At 46.7% G+C, this 21,371-nt stretch overlaps 1 protein-coding gene and 1 long non-coding RNA gene across 2 annotated transcripts in view; one reads left to right on the top strand and one right to left on the bottom strand.

Moving 5' to 3' along the window:
* The window catches only part of fam171a2a (family with sequence similarity 171 member A2a), a 109,794-nt gene extending 93,638 nt beyond the window's left edge, over positions 1-16,156 (top strand). Inside the window, exons 5-8 of the mRNA XM_028818589.2 lie at positions 677-856; positions 3,797-3,913; positions 9,254-9,380; positions 14,574-16,156. Coding sequence (XP_028674422.1) covers positions 677-856; positions 3,797-3,913; positions 9,254-9,380; positions 14,574-16,119 — 1,970 coding nt within the window. The 3' untranslated portion in view covers positions 16,120-16,156. The remainder of the gene's footprint in view (positions 1-676; positions 857-3,796; positions 3,914-9,253; positions 9,381-14,573) is intronic.
* The window catches only part of LOC127530168 (uncharacterized), a 556,902-nt gene that overhangs the window by 179,677 nt on the left and 355,854 nt on the right, over positions 1-21,371 (bottom strand). Inside the window, exon 2 of the long non-coding RNA XR_007936684.1 lies at positions 7,730-7,850. This is a non-coding gene — a long non-coding RNA (uncharacterized LOC127530168). The remainder of the gene's footprint in view (positions 1-7,729; positions 7,851-21,371) is intronic.

Below are 21,371 nucleotides of genomic sequence, written 5' to 3'. Positions count from 1 at the left end.
CGGACAGGCATTCAGACTAACATCTGTGCCAATGTGCTGTTATATAACCTGTGTGCCACCCAAATAATCATAGCAATGCCAGCCACTACCCTGCAAGAAATGAAGTCTGAAAGAAGTGCAGTGCCATGCCATTCTGTGGATGTGGCGCCATCTTCTGTTTAAAGTTAGGTGTGCAAAAAAAGCAAAAGCAAGCCAACTGTGCATTAAGTGTTGATATTCTGAGTTCTTAGGTTTAGAAAGGGTGGCACGGTGACGCAGTGGGTAGCGCTGCTGCCTCGCAGTTAGGAGACCTGGGTTCGCTTCCCGGGTCCGTCCCTGTGTGGAGTTTGCATGTTCTCCCTGTGTCTGCGTGGGTTTCCTCCCACAGTCCAAAGACTGGCAGGTTAGGTGTATTGGCGATCCTAAATTGTGCTTGGTGTGTGTGTGCCCTGCGGTGGGCTGGCGCCCTGTGTTGGCTGGGATTGGCTCCAGCAGACCCCCGTGACCCTGTGTTAGGATATAGCGGATTGGATAATGAACGGATGGATGGAGGTTAAGGGGTTGCCCACCCCACCCCGTTTTAATGTGGATTAGCAAATCGATCTGCGTCTGCGCCTCTGAATTCCCGTCTTCATGAGAAAGAAATGACTCTGCTTGAGAAGTCCTTATGTTTTTTTTTTTCCTTTCCACCCCTCAGGTTTGAACAGCAGCTGGCTGGATTTGACCCCTGTAGCTGCACTCAGTGCTCACGTGTTCACACGTAACGGCACAACGGTCCAAGTGTCGGGGCCCATCCATATCTCAGTCCCACTTCCCGGTGACAGTCCTGTAAGAGCCAGCACTACCATCCCGGCTTGGTGGTTCGACTCTAAGACAGGTAAGTGAAGCTCCAAGGCAAACAGTGTCTGTGGCCAATAATTACAGGAACTATTAAATGGTGCTGGGGTGGGAATATCCCCTACCCGTCTAAGAAATCAACGTAGACCTCAGCGTTCATATCTGCAATGCACCATGCAATTTATATGTCTGTGTTATATGCCATAGAATATGACACTCATAAAAGCAGTGTTAATGTCTGTGATGCACCATCTGTTGGAAAGACAAAAGCAATGCATTTTATTACTAGAAATGGTTGTGATGCACCATCTGTTGGAATGGAAACTGCAATACATTGCATTACTGATTATGCATTATTCATTATGTCTGAGGTCATAAAAGGTCCCTATAAAAGTCTGAGATGCACCATCTTTTGGAATGACAGAGACATAGCAACCGGATAGACAAACAGACAGACACACAAACACTTACAGTATCTGTTCTACTCACCTGAGACAGGTTGAAATCTAAGTAATCAGTGTCAGTGTCAACCTCAGCGCACCATGCTATCTTATGTCTCTGTTATATGCCATTTGGTATGAGATCCCCGAAAGCAGTGTTTGTGTTTGTGATGTGCCCTCTGTTGGAATGAAAAGTGCAGTACCTACATCTCTGTTGTATCCCATTTGGTATGGGATTTGTAAAAGCAGTGTTAGTGTTTGTGATGTGCCATCTGTTGGAAAGACAAAAGCAGTACATTTTATTACTAAAAATGGTTATGATGCACCATCTGTTGGAATGGAAACTGCAATACATTGCATTACTATAAAAGTCTGAGATGCACCATCTTTTGGAATGACAGAGACATAGCAACCAGATAGACAAACAGACAGACACACAAACACTTATAGTATCTGTGCTACTCGTCTGAGACAGGTTGAAATCTAAGTAATCAGTGTCAGTGTCAACCTCAGCCTTAACGTTTGCAGTGCACCATGCAATCTTATGTCTCTGTTATGTGCCATTTGGTATGGGATTCCTAAAAGCAGTGTTTGTGTTTGTGATGTGCTCTTTGTTGGAAAGAAAAGTGCAATGCCTACATCTTTGTTGTTGCATGTCAGCCCTGCCACCAAAGGACCTGCTGACGTCACTTCAGTGATCCTCTCGTTAAGTCAGGTGAGACGAGGACAAGGCTGGAGGTCACGCTGATTGAGTTACAATAGAGAGGTGAAGAAGGTGCCAGGGTGCCCAAGAAAGTCCAGCAAGTGCCAGGCGCGTCTCCTAAAGCGGATTCAGCTGCAGGCACCACCAGTGCAGAGCTTGGTCAGGAATGGCAGCAGGCAGGTGTGAGTGAGGAGAAGACTTGGGGAGGAAAGCCAAGTCAGTACCTTTGATTGTATTCTAAAAATGTCTGGGGTTTGGGGCTCAGTGGCGCCACCTTGTGGCCACAACGATTTAACATAATCTGAAGCTTGCTGTCTGTCAGACTGGGTTAATGAGAGCCCCTCTGATCTTTGCAGTTCAGAATCTCCACCCCCTACTTTGAGCTCCGCCCTCACGAGGCGTTGGATTGGTTCAGAAATGTGACATTCAGTGAGGCCGCCTAATTGTTCCCACCCACTCTTAAGCACAATTCACACCCGGTGGTCTCCAGATGTATTTATTATACGTCCGGCTTCTGCGACTCTGGGTTGGCATGCATCTCATGTTCTACTATCTGCAGTAATCCATCACGTCGTCGCGCTTATGTGTGGCTGCACGCAGTTACATTTTGTGGATTGGAATGTCAGCCTTTTTTATTTTCATTAATAAATGTTTTTTTAATCTGTCTGGTGAGCCCATCCATAATCCCTATACTTTAGAATCACAATTTGTAAATTTCACCACTCCAATGTGCGACTATAATGGAGAGGAAAGAAAGAAAAGCAAGACGGCCGTGCGAGAAACAACAAAAATGGCGCTTCCGGTTCTTTCTTCTCTCTTGACTTTGTAGCTCTTATCAGACTTGAGGGTTGGTCCCGGTTATCACAGAGGCCTGGGTGGCAGCTTTATATGGTGAAGTGACCGGAAGGGGCGGGGCTGGCTCTGGACAGGAGTGTCCTCACTCGGCGTCTTCGGTGGGCTGTGTCAAAAGGAGAGGATACTGTTAGCGACAGCGCCCCCTCTCAGCACAAACTGGTAGTGCATATCACTTCAAGTCACGCTCGTCAGGGGACATGTGTGACAAGGCATTACCAGAATTTACAGTCGGCTTCTCCTAAGCTTTATGTTTATTTCCTCATACCCATAAACACCCCCTGCACTTCAGAAGAGGTCACCCACCTGAAGCTAAGCTGTGTTCAGGCACTGGCCAGTATCTTGGATGGGAGACCATCCGGGAAGAGCTTGGGTTGCTGCTGGCAGAGGTGTCGGTGAGGCCAGTAGGGAGCGCTTATCTTGAATGGTCTGTATGTGAATCCCAATGTCCCCAGTGCAGTGACAGGGGGACACTGGGCGTCGTCCTTCAGATGAGAGGTCCTGACTCTCTGAGGTCATAAAAGGTCCTTCATAAAGATGTCCAGGCCCACCACGGCCTGGTCATTCTGGCCCCCTAATCATCCCCTGTGTCTAACTGGCTGTCTCTCTCACCAACTCACAGTTAATGTGTGGCTGCAAAAATAGCTGCTGATGCATCACGCAGGTGGATGAAGTGGCTCACCACTCATTATGAAAAGTGCTACATTAATGTAAAGGATTATTATTATTATTACTTTGTGCCTATGTGCAGATTTCCTGCTTATCTGTCTTACAGTCCGAAACGTCCCATGTTTGTGAGTCGACTTTGAATTCTTTTACGTTATGTGGGCTGCTAAGTGGCCATTAAAACCACAAAGGTTTTCCCTTAAGCTCCGTGTCCCCTACAGACGGGCTTGTCATCGGACATCCAGTAGCGCAGCCAAACGCAAGAAAATGAGCGTCGCTAGGAAACGGGAAGTCGTTATTTACCCGAGTCTTCTTGCAGGGATCTGGATCAGGAATGGAACGGGATACATCAAGAAGGAAGGAACGCATCTGACATGGAGCTTCATCGCCCCACAGCTCGGCTACTGGGTCGCTGCCGTCTCTACCGGAGCTGGAGGTAAGGAGCTCTGGGATGTGTGGGGTGGGGTGGCGGGGTGGGGGTGAGGGGGGGGGTTATGGGCGGGGCGGACCAGCCGACTGGTCATTCATGTCGGTGCAGTGCGGAGAATTGACATGCTGCTAAAGTTAGTTGTCAGTATGAAGAATTCACAGACGTTCTAATCAAATATTAGAACATTAGAACAATCTGGACGAGAACAGGCCATTCAGCCCCACAAAGCTCGCCAGTTCTGTCCACTTAATTTTCCAAAAAAACATCAAGTCGAGTTTTGAAAGTCCCTGAAGTTCCTTACTATCCACCATACTACTTGGTCACTTATTCCAAGTGTCTATCGTTCTTTGTGTAAAGGAAAACTTCCTAATGTTTGTGTGAAATTTCCCCTTCACAAGTTTCCAGCTGTGTCCCCATGTCCTTGATGACCTCATTTTAAAGTCACCGTCTTGATCCACTGGACTAATTCCCTTCATCATTGTAAACACTTCACTCAGGTCTCCTCTTCATCTCCTTAAGGCTCAGCTCTTTTAATCTTCCCTCATAACTCAACCCCTGGAGTCCCTGAATCAGCCTCGTCGCTCTTCTCTGGACCTTTTCTAGTGCTACTATGTCCTTTTTGTAGCCAGGTGACCCAAACTGCACCCAGGACTCCAGATGAGGCCTCACCAGTGTGTTATAAAGCTTGGGCAGAACCTCCTGTGACTTGTACTCCACATGTCAAGGCGCTATATAACCTGACAGTCTGTTAGCCATTGGCTTCTGAACACCGTCTGGCAGGTGATGGTGTCGAGTCCACTGCGACTCCTAAATTCTTTTCATGAGGTGGACTCGATTTTCAGGCCTCCCATTGTGTATTCAAATCTAACATTTTTATCTCCTATATGTAATACTTTACATTTACTTTAAAATAAACTCCCTTGACTTGTACTCCACTCATCATGGCGCTATATACCCTAACATCCTATTAGATGTTTTGATCACTTCTGTCCTCTACCTACACATAGACAGTGACCAGGCCACTAGGACTCCCAGGTCCATCTCAATGGAGACCCAAACTGCACCTTGGACTCCAGATGAGGACTCACCAGTGTGTTATAAAGCCTGAGCAGAACCTCCTGTAACTTGTACTCCACACATCAAGGCGCTATATAACCTGACATTCTGTTAGCTTTCTTAATGGCTTCTGAACACTGTCTGGATTTATTAGAGAATTAGAAAGATTTAACTGAGAGCAGGCCATTCAACCCAGCAAAGCTGGCTTATTCCATGTATCTGTGGTTCTCTGTCCAAAGAAACACTTCCTAATGTGAAATTTCCCCTTCACAAGTTTCCAACTGTGTCCCCGTGTTCTTGATGGACTCATTTTAAAGTTGCCGTCTCGATCCACCGGACTAATTCCCTTCATCTTTTGAAACACTTCAGTCAGGTCTCCTCTTCACCTCCTTAAGGCTCAGCTCTTTTAATTTTTCCTCATAACTCATCCCCTGTAGCCCTGAATCAGCCCAGTTGATCTTCTCTGGACCTTCTCTTGTGCTGCAATGTCCTTTTTGTAGCCTGGAGACCCAAACTGCACACAGGACTCCAGATGAGGCCTCACCAGTGTGTTATAAAGCTGAGTAGAACCTCCTGTGACTTGTACTCCACACATCAAGGCGCTATATAACCTGACAGTCTGTTAGCCTCCTTAATGTCCTCTGCACACTGTCTGGCAGTTGATAATGTCGAGTTCACTACAACTCCTAACTCCTTTTCTTAAGGTGGTCTTTCAGTTTTTAGACCTCCCATTGTGTGTTTAACCCTCACATTTTTACTTCCTGTGTGTAATACTTATTTCATTCCATTCCATTTTCTTCTGCTTAAACTGTAAAGGCTCAATTCTTTCCCCATAACTCATCCCCTGGTAGCCCTGAATCGGACCAATCGCTCTTCTCAAGACTTCTTCTAGTGCCGTTATGTCTTTATGGAAACCAAAACTGCAGACAGGACTCCAGATGAGGCCTCACCAGTGTGTTAAAAAGCTGAGTAGAACCTCCTGTGACTTGGACTCCACACGTCAAGGCGCTATATCACCTGAGATAACCTGTGAGCCTTCTTATTGGCTTCTGAACACTGTCTGGCAGGTGATAGCTTCAAGTCCATTATGACTCCTAAATCCTTCTCATAAGGTAGACTCTCGATTTTTCGACCTCCCATTGTGTGTTCAAACCTCACATTTTTCCTTCCTATGTGTAATTCTTTACATTTCCTGACATTAAACTTCATCTGCCACCAATCTGCCCATATGTAACATCAAGAGAAGCAGATCTGAGTTATACCACCGCAGAGCCCCCCAGAGTGAAGCTGCCCACACGTCATTGGAGCTTTTTAAGTGTTAATGAAGGCCAAAAGAAGCCTTTGCTACTCTCTTGTTACATAACAGAATATAAACATTTTTTTGCAGCCCCTCAACTCAAGCGTTAAAACCGCCATTCAGAAATCTGTAGTGGCAAATCACAAGACTTCATCCTGGCCGGGCATCTACTTTAAATTCAGCAGGTCGCTCCAATGCAGTGGAGTTTTTTTTTTTGTTCTTTTTCATGAGTCCCTTTAAGAAGTGACAGACACTAAAAACTCCCGGTGCATCGCTTTATCACATTGTGTACACACACACACACACACACGGTAAATGTCACCCAAAGATGGCACTAAATAAAGAGTGGGGCGTAGCAGTTAAGGCACTGGATTTCAAACCCTGAGGTTGTGGGTTCAAACCCTGCTAGTGACACTAAGCAGGTCAAGTGACTCCAGTTGGAAAGCCAAAGGAAATGTAACCAATTGTGTTATAAATGTTGTAAGTCACCTTGGACGAAGGCATCAGCCAAATAAATAAATCTATCTCTAGTAAGTCACTTTGGATAAGAGTGTCAGCTGAGCAAGTACATGGTATGCACGCTCAGATAGTCTTTCTTCTTTCAGCTGCTCCCATTAGGGGTCGCCACACTGGATCATCTTCTTCCATATCTTTCTGTCCTTGTCATCTTGCTCTGTCACATCCATCACCTGCATGTCCTCAGATGAGAGCAGGTTCACCCTGAGCACATGTGACAGACGTGAAAGTGTCTGGAGAAGCCGTGGAGAACGTTATGCAGCCTGTGACATCGTTCAGCATGACTGGTTTGGTGGTGGGTCAGTGATGGTATATCTGTGGAGGCATATCCATGGATAGACACACAGACACAGGCTAGACAACGGTGGGCACCTTGACTGCCATTAGGTATCGGGATGAAATCCTTGGACCCATTGTCAGGCCCTATGCTGGTTCCTCCTGGTGCACGACAATGCCCAGCCTCATGTGGCGAGAGGATGAAGGAACTGATCCCATTGACTGGCCCCCCCTTACGCTCACTCGCCTGACCTCAATCCAATAGAACACCTCTGGGTGGGACATTATGTTTCGGTCCATCCGATGCCTCAGCCTGTCCAGGAGCTAAGTGATGCCCTGGTCCAGATCTGGGAGGAGATCCCCAGGACACCATCTGTCGTCTCATTAGGCCGTTATCAGGCATTTGGGGGGGGGGGGGGGGGGGCGCTTACAAACTGAGTACGATTTGGATCTAAATTCTTCTTCTTCTTTTGGCTGCTTCCGTTGGGGGTCGCCACAGTGGATCATCTTCCATCTCTTCCTGTCCTCACCATCTTACTCTGTCACCCCTATCACCTGCATGTGCTCTCATACCACATTCTTAAACCTCCTCTCTTTGGCCTTCCTCTTCTCCTACTACCAGACAGCTCTATCCTTAGCATCCTTCTCTCATTATACCCCTCATCTCTACTCTGCACAGGTCCAAACCAACGCAATCTCGCCTCTCTGGCTTTGAGCTGACCCTCTGATGTCCTCATTTCTAATCCTGTCCATCCTCGTCACACCCAATGCACATCTTAGCATCTTTAACTCTGCCACCTACAGTTCTGTCTCCTGTGCCACCATCTCCATCCCATATAACACAGCTGGTCTCATTACCGTCCTGTAGACTTTCCTTTTCACTCTTGCTGATATCCGTCCGTCACAAATCACTGCTGACACTCTTCTCCACCCAGCCTGCACCTCTCTTCCACAATCTCCGTTACTCTGTAATGTTGATCCCAAGTATTTAAACTCATCCACCTTCACCAACTCTACTCCCCTCATCCACACCATTCCACTGACCTCCCTCTCATTCACACACATATATTCTGTCGTGGTGGTCCTACTGACCTTCATTCCTCTCCTCTCATATCTCCACCTCTCCTCCACGGGGACTCCTGTCTAATCTCGTCTGTCCACCTGTCCATCATCATTGGAGATAAGAAAGGGCTCAGCCGATCCCTGATGTAATCCCACCTCCGTCACTCCTACCGCTACCCCACCACAGTCACACTTCCCTCGTACATATCCTGTATAACTCTTATATACTTCTCTACCAGTCCTGACTTCCTCATACAACACCACAGCTCCTCTCAAGGCCCCCTTTCATTTGCTTTCTTCAGGTCCATGGAAGACGCAATGCATCTCCTTCTGACCTTCTCTCTACTTCTCCATCAACATCCTGTACATAACATATAACAGATATTCGTCCTCAGGTTTCAAATATCAGTCTTGAAGTGGCCATTTTTTGACTACAGCAGGGGTGGACAACATCGATGGTCCTGAAGGGTGGCAGTGGCCACAGTGGCTTTAATTAGAAAACAGTCCTCACTGCTGATTTCATTTCATGGCTTGTTAGGATTTTATCTCCTGCCATGTCAGGTCGTCCTTGTTTCGTAGATTTCTTTTTTTCCTTTCCAAATGAGTTGAAGCCTAAAATGGAGGAGTCATTCTCAGTCTGTCACTTTGTTTCTGAATATTTGACTAAATTCTAAGGAGGTGCACACAGTGAATCCCCAACCGGTGGAAGTGGAAACAAAGCAGAGGGAGAACTGCTGGCTTCTTTGTCATTTCCATCTAATAAGGAGCAACTGCAGGGCCCTGCGTAACGTTTGGGACAGAGAGACCCCGTTTTACTTCATACATCACAGTTTAAAATTACAAATCTGACCATTCGGACATCGTGATGAAAGTGTGCATTGCAGACATTTTGGTCACATAACACTTTTCCTACTCCGTCCAAATTCCTTCTTTGATTTCATTGTCTTGAATGTCATTTTTGTGGCGTCCATATTAGTCTGTGGAAGACGCATCAGCGCAGGTGCAGAAATGACGTAAAGGAGGGATCAGAACATCCTAGCAGCTCTTCACCGATGGATCTCAGAGCTCAGACAGACGCCAGGAGGGGGTTGTGCGCTTACTAAACGGGGGTTTCTTTTTTTTTTTTTTTTTTTTTGCAGGTATGCCACTGAACACCTCAGGACTTCGCGACGTCACCACCTACCACACCATATTCCTGCTTGCCATCCTGGGGTCAATGGCTCTCCTCGTGCTCATCCTGCTCTGCTTGCTTCTGTATTACTGCAGGTACGGTGGGGACCAAGGCTACGAGAGTTTTGCCTTTTTATATTAGTTTTTATTTCTAGATTTTTTCTGACCTTACTTGGAAATTCAGTTTAGTTTTAGTTTTCCTTCATCTTGTATTTTTAGTTTTTATTTCACAAAGACATTTCTATTCTATTTTTATAACTATTAGTTTCAGTTTTCGTTTTAGTAATTATGGTACAGTTAGAGAGCTACTGGGGACTTTAGTTTTGCGTCAATGAGACACAACTGTACACTTGGCGAGTTTGGATATAATTGGAGTTTGATGTTAGTGGAAAGCTGACCACACTTCATGGCTTACTGTCTGGGTTTGTTTTTGTTTGATAAAACCAAGCATAATCAAAACCAGAAATGAAACATTTTACACTATTTTATCCAATCCGCTATGTCCTAACTACAGGGTTACGGGGGTCTGCTGGAGCCAGTCCCAGCCAGCACAGGACACAAGGCAGGAAACAAACCACGGGCAGGGCGCCACCCCACCGCAGGGCACACACACATACAAACACACCATAGGGACAATTTAGAATCGCCAATACACCCAACCTGCTTGTCTCTGGACTGTGGGAGGAATTCCACGCAGACACAGGGAGAACATGCAAACTCCACGCAGGGAGGACCCGGGAAGCGAACCCATGCCTCCTAACTGCGAGAGAGCAGCGCTACCCACTGCGCCACCGTGCCGCCCACGCTATTTTATCCATCCATCCATTATCCAACCCGCTATATCCTAACTACAGGGTTACGGGGGTCTGCTGGAGGCAATCCCAGCCAGCACAGGGCACAAGGCAGGAAACAAACCCCGGACAGGGCGCCAGCCCACCGCAGACACTATTTTATAATTTTTAAAATATTTTCTATGTCATTTGTGCTGAACAAACGTGCACTGACTGTTGACACTTTTCATCTTTTCCCTTTTCTTGCCCAGGATGGGCCAATTTGTAATGAGATCGAGGTGAATCAGTACGTTTAGTGTCTCACCAGCAATACAAAACTTGTACAGCCGGCAATGTCTCCACGGAACTACAGGAGTCTGCCAACTGGTGAGGTCAGCATGTCCCATTTGAGCGGATTTCTCAAGTTATATTTTCCAGTTATATACTGTACAGTAAAACCTTGGATTGCGAGTAACTTGGTCCATGAGTGTTTTGCAAGACGAGCTAAAATTTTTAGTAAAATAAACGAGCGAGGTCTTGCAATGCGAGTAGTATGTATACGCATTGTCTGCCGAGCGTCATGTGATCACAACTGAGCTGATTGTTCTTCTCTCTCTCTCGCTGCGGGATTGTGGGTAATCGTCTCCCATGCTCATTCTCAGTCGGCGTGCCTCACTCGTATAGTCAACATCCGTATGAGTGTATACTGTTTACTATAGCATGGTGACGTGTGTGTGTGTGTGTGTTGTAATGTGTGAGTCCCCGTCTTCACCCCAAAACATGAAGCTGAGTCTCAGTACTTTAGCAACACCAGCTTTATTAAGCTTGAAACAGGAACAGCGCAGTTATTTATTGTAGCACACAGACACAGAAGTCAGGCAGGGTCATGGCCGGGTTATACTGTGCCCTGCACATTTGTAATGTTCCTTGTATCACCCGTCGATGGCAGGCGCTTACAGCAGGTCCGCGATCTTTTCGGATTCGCTTTTATGGCGAACTGCTACAGTTTTGGGAGCCTTGCGGTTGCTTTGGAACGCTCTTCTGTGTGTTGCCCCATTGGGTGGAATCCCAAAAGAGTTTAGAAACCTTACAGTGTGTAAAGCATTCTTTTTAAATTTTGTGTCCAAGTGCAGCGACTCTTCAGGCAAAAGCAACTGTCATTGGAGAGGCTCCTTGTTAAAGTCGCCAAAAAGAAGAAGATTCCAGGGAGCCAACAGATAGCAGGGATTCCGTTAGTTAGAGTGAAAGTCGTTATACACAATAACCCTCTTCCTCCTCCTCTCTCTCGTCTCCCTCACACCAGCTACGATTCATTTCAGAGGTAAAGTGAAGGTTAATTTGTTTGATGTATTTTTACTTTATATTTTGTATTAATCATTTTTATATGAATAGTTTTGGGTTGTGGAACAAATCATCTTGAGTTTCCATTATTTCTTATGGGGAAATTCGCTTTGATATACGAGTGCTTTGGAGTACAAGCACTTTTCCGGAACAAATTACGCTCGCAAACTGAGGTTCCACTGTATATATACATATTTGAGATGTTTCTAAGAGGAACAGAGTGGTGGCTCCAAGGCTTGGGATTTGCACAGGTAACCGGAAGGTTTGCCAGTTTGAATCCCGTAAACACTAAAAGTGGCTCTACTTCATTGGGCCTTTGAGCAAGGCCCTTAACCTGCCATTGCTCCGTCCTGGGTACGACGTTAATCTGCATCCAGCCCTGCAAGGATAAACCTGGGGGTTGGTGGCAGAATAGATAAATAGATAGATATGAAAGGCACTATATAATAGATAGATAGATAGATATGAAAGGCACTATATAATAGATAGATATGAAAGGCACTATATAATAGATAGATAGATAGATATGAAAGGCACTATATAATAGATAGATAGATAGATAGATAGATAGATAGATATGAAAGGCACTATATAATAGATAGATAGATAGATAGATATGAAAGGCACTATATAATAGATAGATAGGTAGATAGATAGATAGATAGATATGTAAGGCACTATATACAGTGCATCCAGAAAGTATTCACAGTGCATCACTGTTTCCACATTTTGTTATGTTACAGCCTTATTCCAAAATGGATTAAAATTCATTTTTTTCCTCAGAATTCTACACACCACACCCCATAATGTCAACATGAAAAATGTTTACTTGAGGTTTTTGCAAATTTATTAAAAATAAAAAAATTGAGAAATCCCATTGTATGGCTGCACTCAGGTCCCAATCTGGGGTCCTGAGTTGGTTTGTCGTGTGGTGGGTGCAGCAGTGTGCTGTATCAGCGTCTGCTCCTAATCTCTCTCCTCTCTCTGTATTGCTTTGTTGTTAAATTACTTTTTTAAAGTAAAAGTGATTGGTCAGTTACAATATGCTGATCGTGTATGATGACCATCAGTCTCTCCATCTTTTATTTTCAAAAAGGATTTCTCGTGTGTGAAATGGCAGGTGAATTACTGTCAACAAAACGCAGGCACTCACTCGGGATTCTTCTGTCCATAGAGTGAAGGTTTTGTTAACCAGCACATTCTGATTTGAACTACAAGAAGCGTAAAGAAAGGCGACACATAAATCGCTTTCTATTTTACACGTTTTATACGCCCGTAGTCATCTTGCTGTGTCACCGCTAATGCTTTGTGAACACCCGCCGCCGTTCACTGGATGAATGAATACGTGTGGTCAACTTGCGGTCGATGACTTTGTTTTAGGGTTAAGCGCAAGAATATTCATTTAAAAACGAAAACTACAAATATTTTTAGTAAACTGATTTTATTTTAGTTAGTCTTTTCAGATTCTTTAATACTTTCGTTTAGTTTTAGTTTTTCATTTCGGTTTTGTTATTTTATTTCAGTTTACGAAAATGTTTTTTAATAATAGTTTCAGTTTTGATTTTAGTTTTTGTTAAGTTTAATAACCTTGGAGTGAACAGTCACCTTCCACGGTTATTGTAGTTTATTTGTCAGACACCTCGATTATCAAATCCAGATTCATTACAACACACACACACCACACGCACACACCAATCAAACATTAACTTGAAAATGACACCATAACCACAACAGAGAGAAGCTCATGTAGTACAATACGTTGGCAGTGGCTTATGGGTAATACGAACACACACACACACACAGCGCCACCCCCAGCTGTTTGTCTACTGAAGCCTCTTGCGTTTTCCCCTTGGCTCCCGTCTATTTGTTTTAATGTTTCTTTTGTACATTATACTATGTGTGTGTGTTGGGAAAGGGGCGTGGCCTGGGTTATAACGCTTATGTTTTGTGGGTGGCTCCACCCAAAAGGGGCTGGGTCACCTGTCAATCCCCGCCTATTTAAGGGAGGGCCTCACATAGTTCCTTGCGGTTCGTCGAGTTTATCTTCTGTTCCTCGCTTTGTGTTTTCTTTGCTGCTGTGCGCTGCTCTCGACTTCACCTTTTTGAATTCTGTGTTTTTCTTCTGTTATTGTAGTCTACTAAAATTTTTGAGCCTCTGCTCTCTGTAGACTTTTTGGATTCCATGTTAGGACTTTGTTTAATTTCGCCTCTCCGTTTCAGGCATCTCCTGGTGCTCTTCGGAAACTTGAACAGCCTTTTTATTTTTATCAAGATTTGTTTTTGCTTCTAGTCGGGTTATTTTAACGGTACCACCCCCTCTAGTAGTTGTTTTCGAACTCGTGCCACTTCACGACAAAGCCAAACTCAAATGAACATGCGGGGTGGCACCATTGCTGAACAACATGCCGTCATGGGCAGAGGGAGAGTGAAGCCTGCTGAAATTCACCAATGGATGTCACCTCATGCAGATCAGTAAGCCGTTTGGGTCCCCATCTTGCATCAGCGTCATGGTACGTTAAGACAGCAGGACTCAGCAGAACGTTTATGAACGAACAGGCTTTGCTTTCGGGGCGGTGACCTCTTCTTAAGTGCAGGGGGGTCTGACTGCTGGTCAGGTACAAGCCATCAGAGCCCAGGGAAGGGGGTGGGGGGGCATCCCTACAGAGTGATACCATCACACAACCTTGGTGACAGTTGCCACGTGGGGTTGTCCCCCTTGGAGATCTTACAGCGGTAAAGAAGAGATGTACTGTACACGTGCAAATAGCAGTAGATAGCTTTGACAGGTGGATGAAAATTTTCGATGGGGAGTGGGGGTGGAGGGTTTGAAAAATAACTGAAAATAACACATCGTTTTTTTAAAATGTCGCCCAAAAAAAAAACACAACCTGCAAAAAAACAATTTTTTCCCACAGATGGCGCTTGACAATCGCTAAATCGGGCGAGAAAACTGTGGATGGGGCAGCCCTGAGTGGGACGGCAGCTCTGAAACTTCCAAGTAATTGTGTAATTGTGCGTTTCTTGTGTCAGTTAAACTCTTGATCACACACATGGCAGCACAACTTTCTGTCAGCTTCACAGATTTGGTTCCAATTTCTTCTTGCCGTGAACTGCCGTCGGTTGGCCCACCCCCTCGAGTCCTCGTTTGTTCACTTTTACATTTTTTCGTTTCTTGCAGGAGGAGATGTCTCAAACCCCGGCAGCAGCACCGTAAAATGCAGGTGTCCGCCACCCTCGACCCCTCAAAGAAAGATCAGTGCACGTCGACCTCGCACATCAACCTGATCAGCGGCGGCCACATCGAGACGGCCTCGTCCAACGGGGACATGGACACCCACACGCCCATCCTCAAGTCGGCCTTTTCAAATTCGCAGGACTTTGAGAGCTCTCGGGAGGAGTTCTTCAAGCAGATCCCCACTCACAAAATCAGGCATTGCAAAGTGAACACGGACACCGTCACACGGAGAGGGGTCTTCAGAGACGAGCGGCAGAAAATCATCGAGAGCTTCCCCATGAAAGTCGCGCGCACCCTCGATCCTTCCGGCTCTGATCCCCCCTTGCTGGACGACTACAGAAGAAGTTACAGCTCTATGGCATCCCAACAGACGATGGAGGACAAGAGTACAGAGACCCTCCATCGGCACATCGTCAACGACAACAAGGCCTTCACGCAAGACCCCCCGTCTCCTCCTCCACTGCCGCCGCCCTTCGATAATTACCAGGGACACAAGGGAGACGGCCGGCCTCCGGACTTCACCATGTCTCAGTCCGTTGATCATTTGGCACGACCGACATCCTTGTCTCAGCCCGGTCAGCTAATATTCTGTGGATCAATTGACCACATGAAAGACAATATGTATAGAAAAATGATGCCAACGCTGGTCATACCAGCTAACTATATAAGACTGACCTCTGAATACCCAGAGCAGGCAGGGGGGATGATGATGGACCAGCAGCAAGAGATGGAAGGAATACAAGTGCAGGTTGGCATGTCCATGGCTCACGGTCTGACTCCACAACAGCAGCAGCAGATGCAACATCAGGCGAGTCATTCGAATGAAGACCCCGAAGGCCGGGGTTGGGCACCTCATCCGTCTACTGGGCCTGTTCGCATTCCCGTACTCTTTAACGATTCGACAATGGCTCAGATGAGCGGAGAACTTCAAACGCTGACAGAGAAGAAACTCTTGGAGCTTGGCGTCAAACCGCATCCGAGGGCCTGGTTTGTGTCCCTGGATGGCCGGTCCAATTCGCACGTCAGGCACTCCTACATTGACCTCCAGGGAAACGAGCGGAGCCGCAGCAATGATGCCAGTCTGGATTCGGGCGTAGATGTGAACGAGGTCAAACCCCAGAGAAGAATCAAAGAAGAGCGAGATAGACACGGCCATGGAAGCATGGCCTACTCAAAGCTGGCCTACATGGACGACACGGAGCAAAGCAGCAGTGAGAGTAGGACAGCAGTTTGTTCCCCCGAGGATAACTCCTTAACTCCTCTCCTGGACGAAAGTCTGGAGACACGAGGGGCCACCATCCCCAGGAGAGGGCGCAGCCGGGGCAACAGTTCCAGGAGCAGTAACAGCGAGATCCGAAGGGATTCAATGACCAGCCCAGAAGATGAAATGAACGACCAGTCGGAAGGGGGAGACGACCAGGGAGAAAATAAGAAAAGCCCCTGGCAAAAACGAGAAGAACGGCCGCTGATGGTCTTCAACGTCAAGTAGATTTGCCCCTGCTTTCAAAAAAAAAAAAAAAAAACAATCATCGTCGGTAGGGTCCTCGCCAACTTTTTTTTTAGAAATGTGCCACCTCGTCCGACAATAACACCCTTCCTCTAGCGTAGACTCCCACCTTTTTTGGAGGAGGCGAAGAGGGCTGACAGAAAAAGCACAAAGGACCGATGTTCCGAATCCAAACGTGTTACGTCAAGGTGACGTTCGATTTGTTTTTTGTTTTTTTTCTTCCTGGCACTTACGGACCCTCAGTGAATTCAGAACTGCCATAGCAAAGAAAGACGATTATCGATGACTTTTGGAGTGAGGTGCATTTTAGAGACCCTCAAGAGGAACGCGTTTGGCTTTTTAGAAAAGGAACTGAAAGTCGCAGAGGCCACCGCTTCACATTTCTTCGATGTTTTTGCTATTAACATTTTTCCAGTTAGTGATTTGTAATCCACACTTATTAACCTACGTGGTATTACGCATTGGGACGCGTCTGAAAGGCAGCTGTCTTGACATGTGGGGCGGTCCTACCCGACGTTAACTGAATTTCTCAATTCCGGTGGAAAGCCAGCAAGACTGGGAAGTTTCCCCGCAAGTCCGTAGCCCAGTGAAAGAAAAGTGGGGGGAAACGGCTGAAATGTGCATTTGAATTGTTCTGTTGTCTTTCGTTTCAAGATGCTGTAATTATTTGATAACACTGAGGGGGGAGAGAAAGTGTCCTGCCAGAGGCGTGCCAACGTGGTATTGGGGAATTCGACGCAGGAGGTCTGCTGCAGGTCACCCCTGGCGGGCCCTTCCCTGAGCCTTCTTACTTGTTACACACTGAAAGATCTGCAGGGAGTTAAAGCTGAGCAAGCGATATTTATTTTGGATCCTGTGGATTTACCCTGTGAGAATGCCAAGTCTACCAGAAACATTTGTCAGGGGGGAGCAGCTGTCGCCTTTTGTGATGGGCGCGGCCCGCCGTCTGCATCTGCTGGAAAGCGCGTGGCTCCTGAACTTGTCACGCACCGAGACAAAAGCCTCTTATGCCATTTGCTTACACGTCACGCCTTTGAACCGTCTGCCTGGCCTGCTTTTAGATGATTTCACCACTCCCCCCCAAACCCCATTAGAAATCCTTTTTTTTTTTTTCTCGTCTTTACATGTAAAAGGAGCACTGAGACGATAAGGAAGCCATCAAAAGCAGAGAGCACTGCGGCCCGGGCAGAGTTCACCAACGTGCTGCTTAACCAAAATGTGAATTGTGTTGATCCGCCTCAGCCTGCATCGGCCCACTCACTCCAAGCACTTACGGGGTTGGAATGGGGGTCCACATACACACTGGAGATGGTCAGTCTGACCTATTTGAAGGTACGCAGACCCCCCCCAGGCAGAAATTGCTTTTTTTATGGGTTTATATTGTAATGTTGAGATAATGACTTGAAGTGATTTTTGTCTTCACGAGATACAAAAGCATGAAAGTGGAATATTTACAGTCGCGTCTCGCTCAGTGACGGCACCCCGCCCAGTCCAGCATTCATTGATTTCGACTTTACGCGAGCATGCGGTGGTCGAGGGAAGAAGGGTCAACCAAACAGGAGTACTTTAGGGTGTCGACGCGGACCTCCACGTTTGGTAACGAGGCTGAAACAAAAGCAAAAACGATAAACATGTAGCCAAGTGGGCTCGCTGGACCACTCGTTAAACTCGGAGCTCCTCGGTCAAAGACGCCTCCGTCCAGGAGGTCATCCTTTTGAAGCTCAGTTGACCGCACTCAAGACTTATGGAGGGAACAAAAAAAAAAGGCAAGGCTGCTAGCATCAGCGTGGCCCCCTGTCGACCCGGGGTGGTATTACATACCTGAGAAGGGCTTGGATGGCGTGACAGGGGGCAGGGGCAGGCCTCAGTCTCTGATCAGTCAGTTTCTTTAGATGCAAGACATGTGGAGTGTGCGGTGAAAATGGCGTCAAGTACACACCTGACCTGACGTAACCCACCCTAATGTGAGCGTAAGGCATACAAACACATACATGAATAATTATTGAAATATGTAAACAGTAATTCGTTAATACCGTTTCGACACCATTCGATTTCATTTATCGTATCTCGATGGAAGCTCCATCGTTAAAGTGCGACATCTATAGTCGGGACGTCGTTAACCGGGGAGGGATGTCAAGAAAAAGCAGAGCCGGAGGTAATCTGCATATTCGGAGTTATTCCGTTTTTAAAAAGTCATCGATGAGCGCAGGTCAAGTGCAGTTACACGACTTTACTGTAATTAAAAAAAAATGTGGTCGTTGGGCAAACCGCACTTTTTTTTGGGGGGGGGGGGGGGGGGGGGGGATTCATTACCACGTTTTGTTGTTTTACACCATAACTTGTGCCCACGTGTGCTCCGAAATCCTTAAACAGAAAACGACCGAAATCAGAGTACGAAACTGAATCCCGTGTCAAAGTGCATGATGGGAACGAGATGATACGACCTGGCCAGCTCATTCCAACAACGTGAACGTTGACATCGCAACGCCATTCTTCTCACATCAACACTAATATTTTGTTTGAAAATGAAATAATTACAATAATTATAATAATTAATCATTTTGTAATTACACATTAAGCCATCCATGCATTTTCCTTCTTTCTGTTGCTGTAATCGTAGCTGGCATAGGGGGCGCCAGACCAAAAACAGAGCGAGTCCTCACTGTCGGCTAGTCTAGTGGTCTGCTTCTTTTTTGTTTCGTTTTTATTTTGATTTTCACTCTCTGTATATTTTTGTATTCCTTAGCAGGGTGACATCTTCACATCACTATTTTCTGAATTTGTTTCCAACGGGTGGCGCTAGGGTTTTTTTTGTGTGTGTGTGTGTGGTTGTTATGATGCCAGCTTGTTGCTAGGCGTGTACTCACTTCTCACTTGCCCATTGAAAGGCTTTGTGCTGAACGTCAGCTCCTCGTCCACGTTTTGGTTTCTTCCTTTGCCCCTAAATTCACTTTATTTTCGTTTTGCACTCTTCACTCAGTACTCTGGTCTCCTCCCACAGTCCAAAGACTTGCAGGTTAGGTGCATTGGCCATCCTAAATTGTCCCTAGTGTGTGTGTGTGTGGGTGTGTGTGCTCTGCGGTGGGCTGGCGCCCTGCCCGGTGGTTTGTTTCCTGCCTTGCGCCCTGTGTTGGCTGGGATTGGCTCCAGCAGACCCCCGTGACCCTGTAGTTAGCATATAGCGGGTTGGATAATGGATGGATGGACTCTTCACTCAGTGCAGACTCGGAGGCTTGTAACAAGTTTACACGTAAAGTACAAGTAGCAGGTTTTACAAAATACATAATGAAGACCCGTAGAAATCTATAAAATGGCGGCTCGTATTGTGGTGAGGTGACCAGTTGACAACAAGGGAGAGAAAAACAAAAACCCCGGAAGGCAAGTCTGGGAGGTTCAGTGGCTGGTGATGTGACAGAATAAAAGTCAGACGAGGTCGCAGTTCTGGTGTTACATAACATCGTGCAGGACGGTCTAATGGGACACGATGATAGCTTAGCGTCGTCACTTGTATCTGATGATCGGTCAGACTGGACCCACACTTCCTCACTCCTTAGACGCTGTCTTCTTTATCGCCCTTCTGGCTCCAAGTAGCAGTGCCACCCCATGACGAGAGGGGGCGTGTCTCTAAGACTTGTCTGCTTTTCACAAAGGCAGCCCCCAGGATGACGCCTAAGCGGGTTGGCTCCGCCCACTTCCAGTCGAGGTACTAATAAGGCAGGCTGTTATCGAAGGAGGCGGAGCTCCGTGCCACACCATTTGGGGAGATGAGCCCCCCAGCGGCAGACCTCCATCGCTCTGCTGGACAGCCAATGGGATTGCAGCTTTTTGTCACATGCTTGACTTGACGGGAGTCAGATAACTGAAATCTTAACCGAAGTGTAACTGGGAGCCTTGGCACTGACGTCTAACAGAAAGCGACAACGGAAGGGGGGTTTTGGGGTTGGGGGTGTTCTACAGCTGGAGTCTGTTGGGTTTGTTTGTATGAGAAAATTTAGATTTCGTTTTTATTTTGGCAGTGCCAGCAATTCAATGGAGGTGCCCGGCTGGTGCCCCAACTGTTTCTCTTGAGTTTTCTCTCAGAGTCAGCCGCGTGGCACGGCGCACTCATCAGACATGGAAAGAAAGAACGAGCAGGCGCACTCTGTCGTGGCCAGAAGTTTTGAGAAGGACACAAATATGAATTTTCACAAAGTCTGCTGCCTCAGTTCTTATGATGCCAATTTGCATCGACTCCAGAATGTTCTGACGAGCGATCAGATGAATGGTGATGTATTCCAAAGTCCCTCTTTGCCATGAAAATGAACTTCATCCGCAAAATCAACCAACTGCAAGTCAGCCCTGCCAACGTCACTTCAGTGGTCCTCTCATTAACTCGGATGTGATGAGGACAAGGCTGGAGGTCACTCTGTCACACCGATGGAGTTACAATAGAGAGGTGAAGAAGGTGTCAGGGCGCCCAAGAAAGTCCAGCAAGTGACAGGCGCGTCTCCTAAAGTGGATTCAGCTGCAGGCACCGCCAGGGCAGAGCTTGGTCAGGAATGGCAGCAGGCAGGTGTGAGTGAGGAGAAGACTTGGGGAAGGAAGGCCTGATGGGCATCAAGAAGGGCGACAAAGAAGATAAGAGAAACATCAGGGGGAGACTGATCTTCTGGGATTGGACTGCTGGGGTCAAGTCATCGTCATTGATTTGTGACTGAAGAGAAGAAAAGCTGAGCGGCGCTACCATCAGTCCTGTGTCAGGCCAACAGTGAAGCATCCTGAGACCATTCATGCTTCTCACTCACAATTTGGCCCAAGAACTCAGCCATGAATAAAGAATGGGACCAGTGGTCTCCTCCGAGGGCAACTTCTCCAGCAGCCACCCAAGAACAGTTTGGTGACCAACATGATGGAGTGCCGGAGTGGGAACTGAGTGGCTCAGGGGAACAAAACATCGACATTTGGGGTCCACGGCCAGGAAACTCCCCAGACCTTTCATCCCATTGAGAACTTGTGGTCAAGAGGCGGGTGGACAAACAAAAACCCATCAACTCCGATTATGCAAGAATGGACGGCTGCCATCACTCAGGATTGGGCCCAGAAGTTGATTGCCAGCCTGCCAGGGTGAATTGCAGAGGAGTCTTGAAAAAGAAAGAAGGGCCAACACTGCAAATATGGACACTCTGTGCAGAAACTTCATGTCTGAAAGCCTTGGAAACTTCTGAACTCCTCGTCATTCTACTTCAGTGTACCAG

The sequence above is a fragment of the Erpetoichthys calabaricus genome, chromosome 14 (genome assembly GCF_900747795.2).
Source record: "Erpetoichthys calabaricus chromosome 14, fErpCal1.3, whole genome shotgun sequence".
Taxonomy (NCBI): domain Eukaryota; kingdom Metazoa; phylum Chordata; class Cladistia; order Polypteriformes; family Polypteridae; genus Erpetoichthys; species Erpetoichthys calabaricus.
This window is presented reverse-complemented; position numbering and strand designations above follow the sequence as displayed.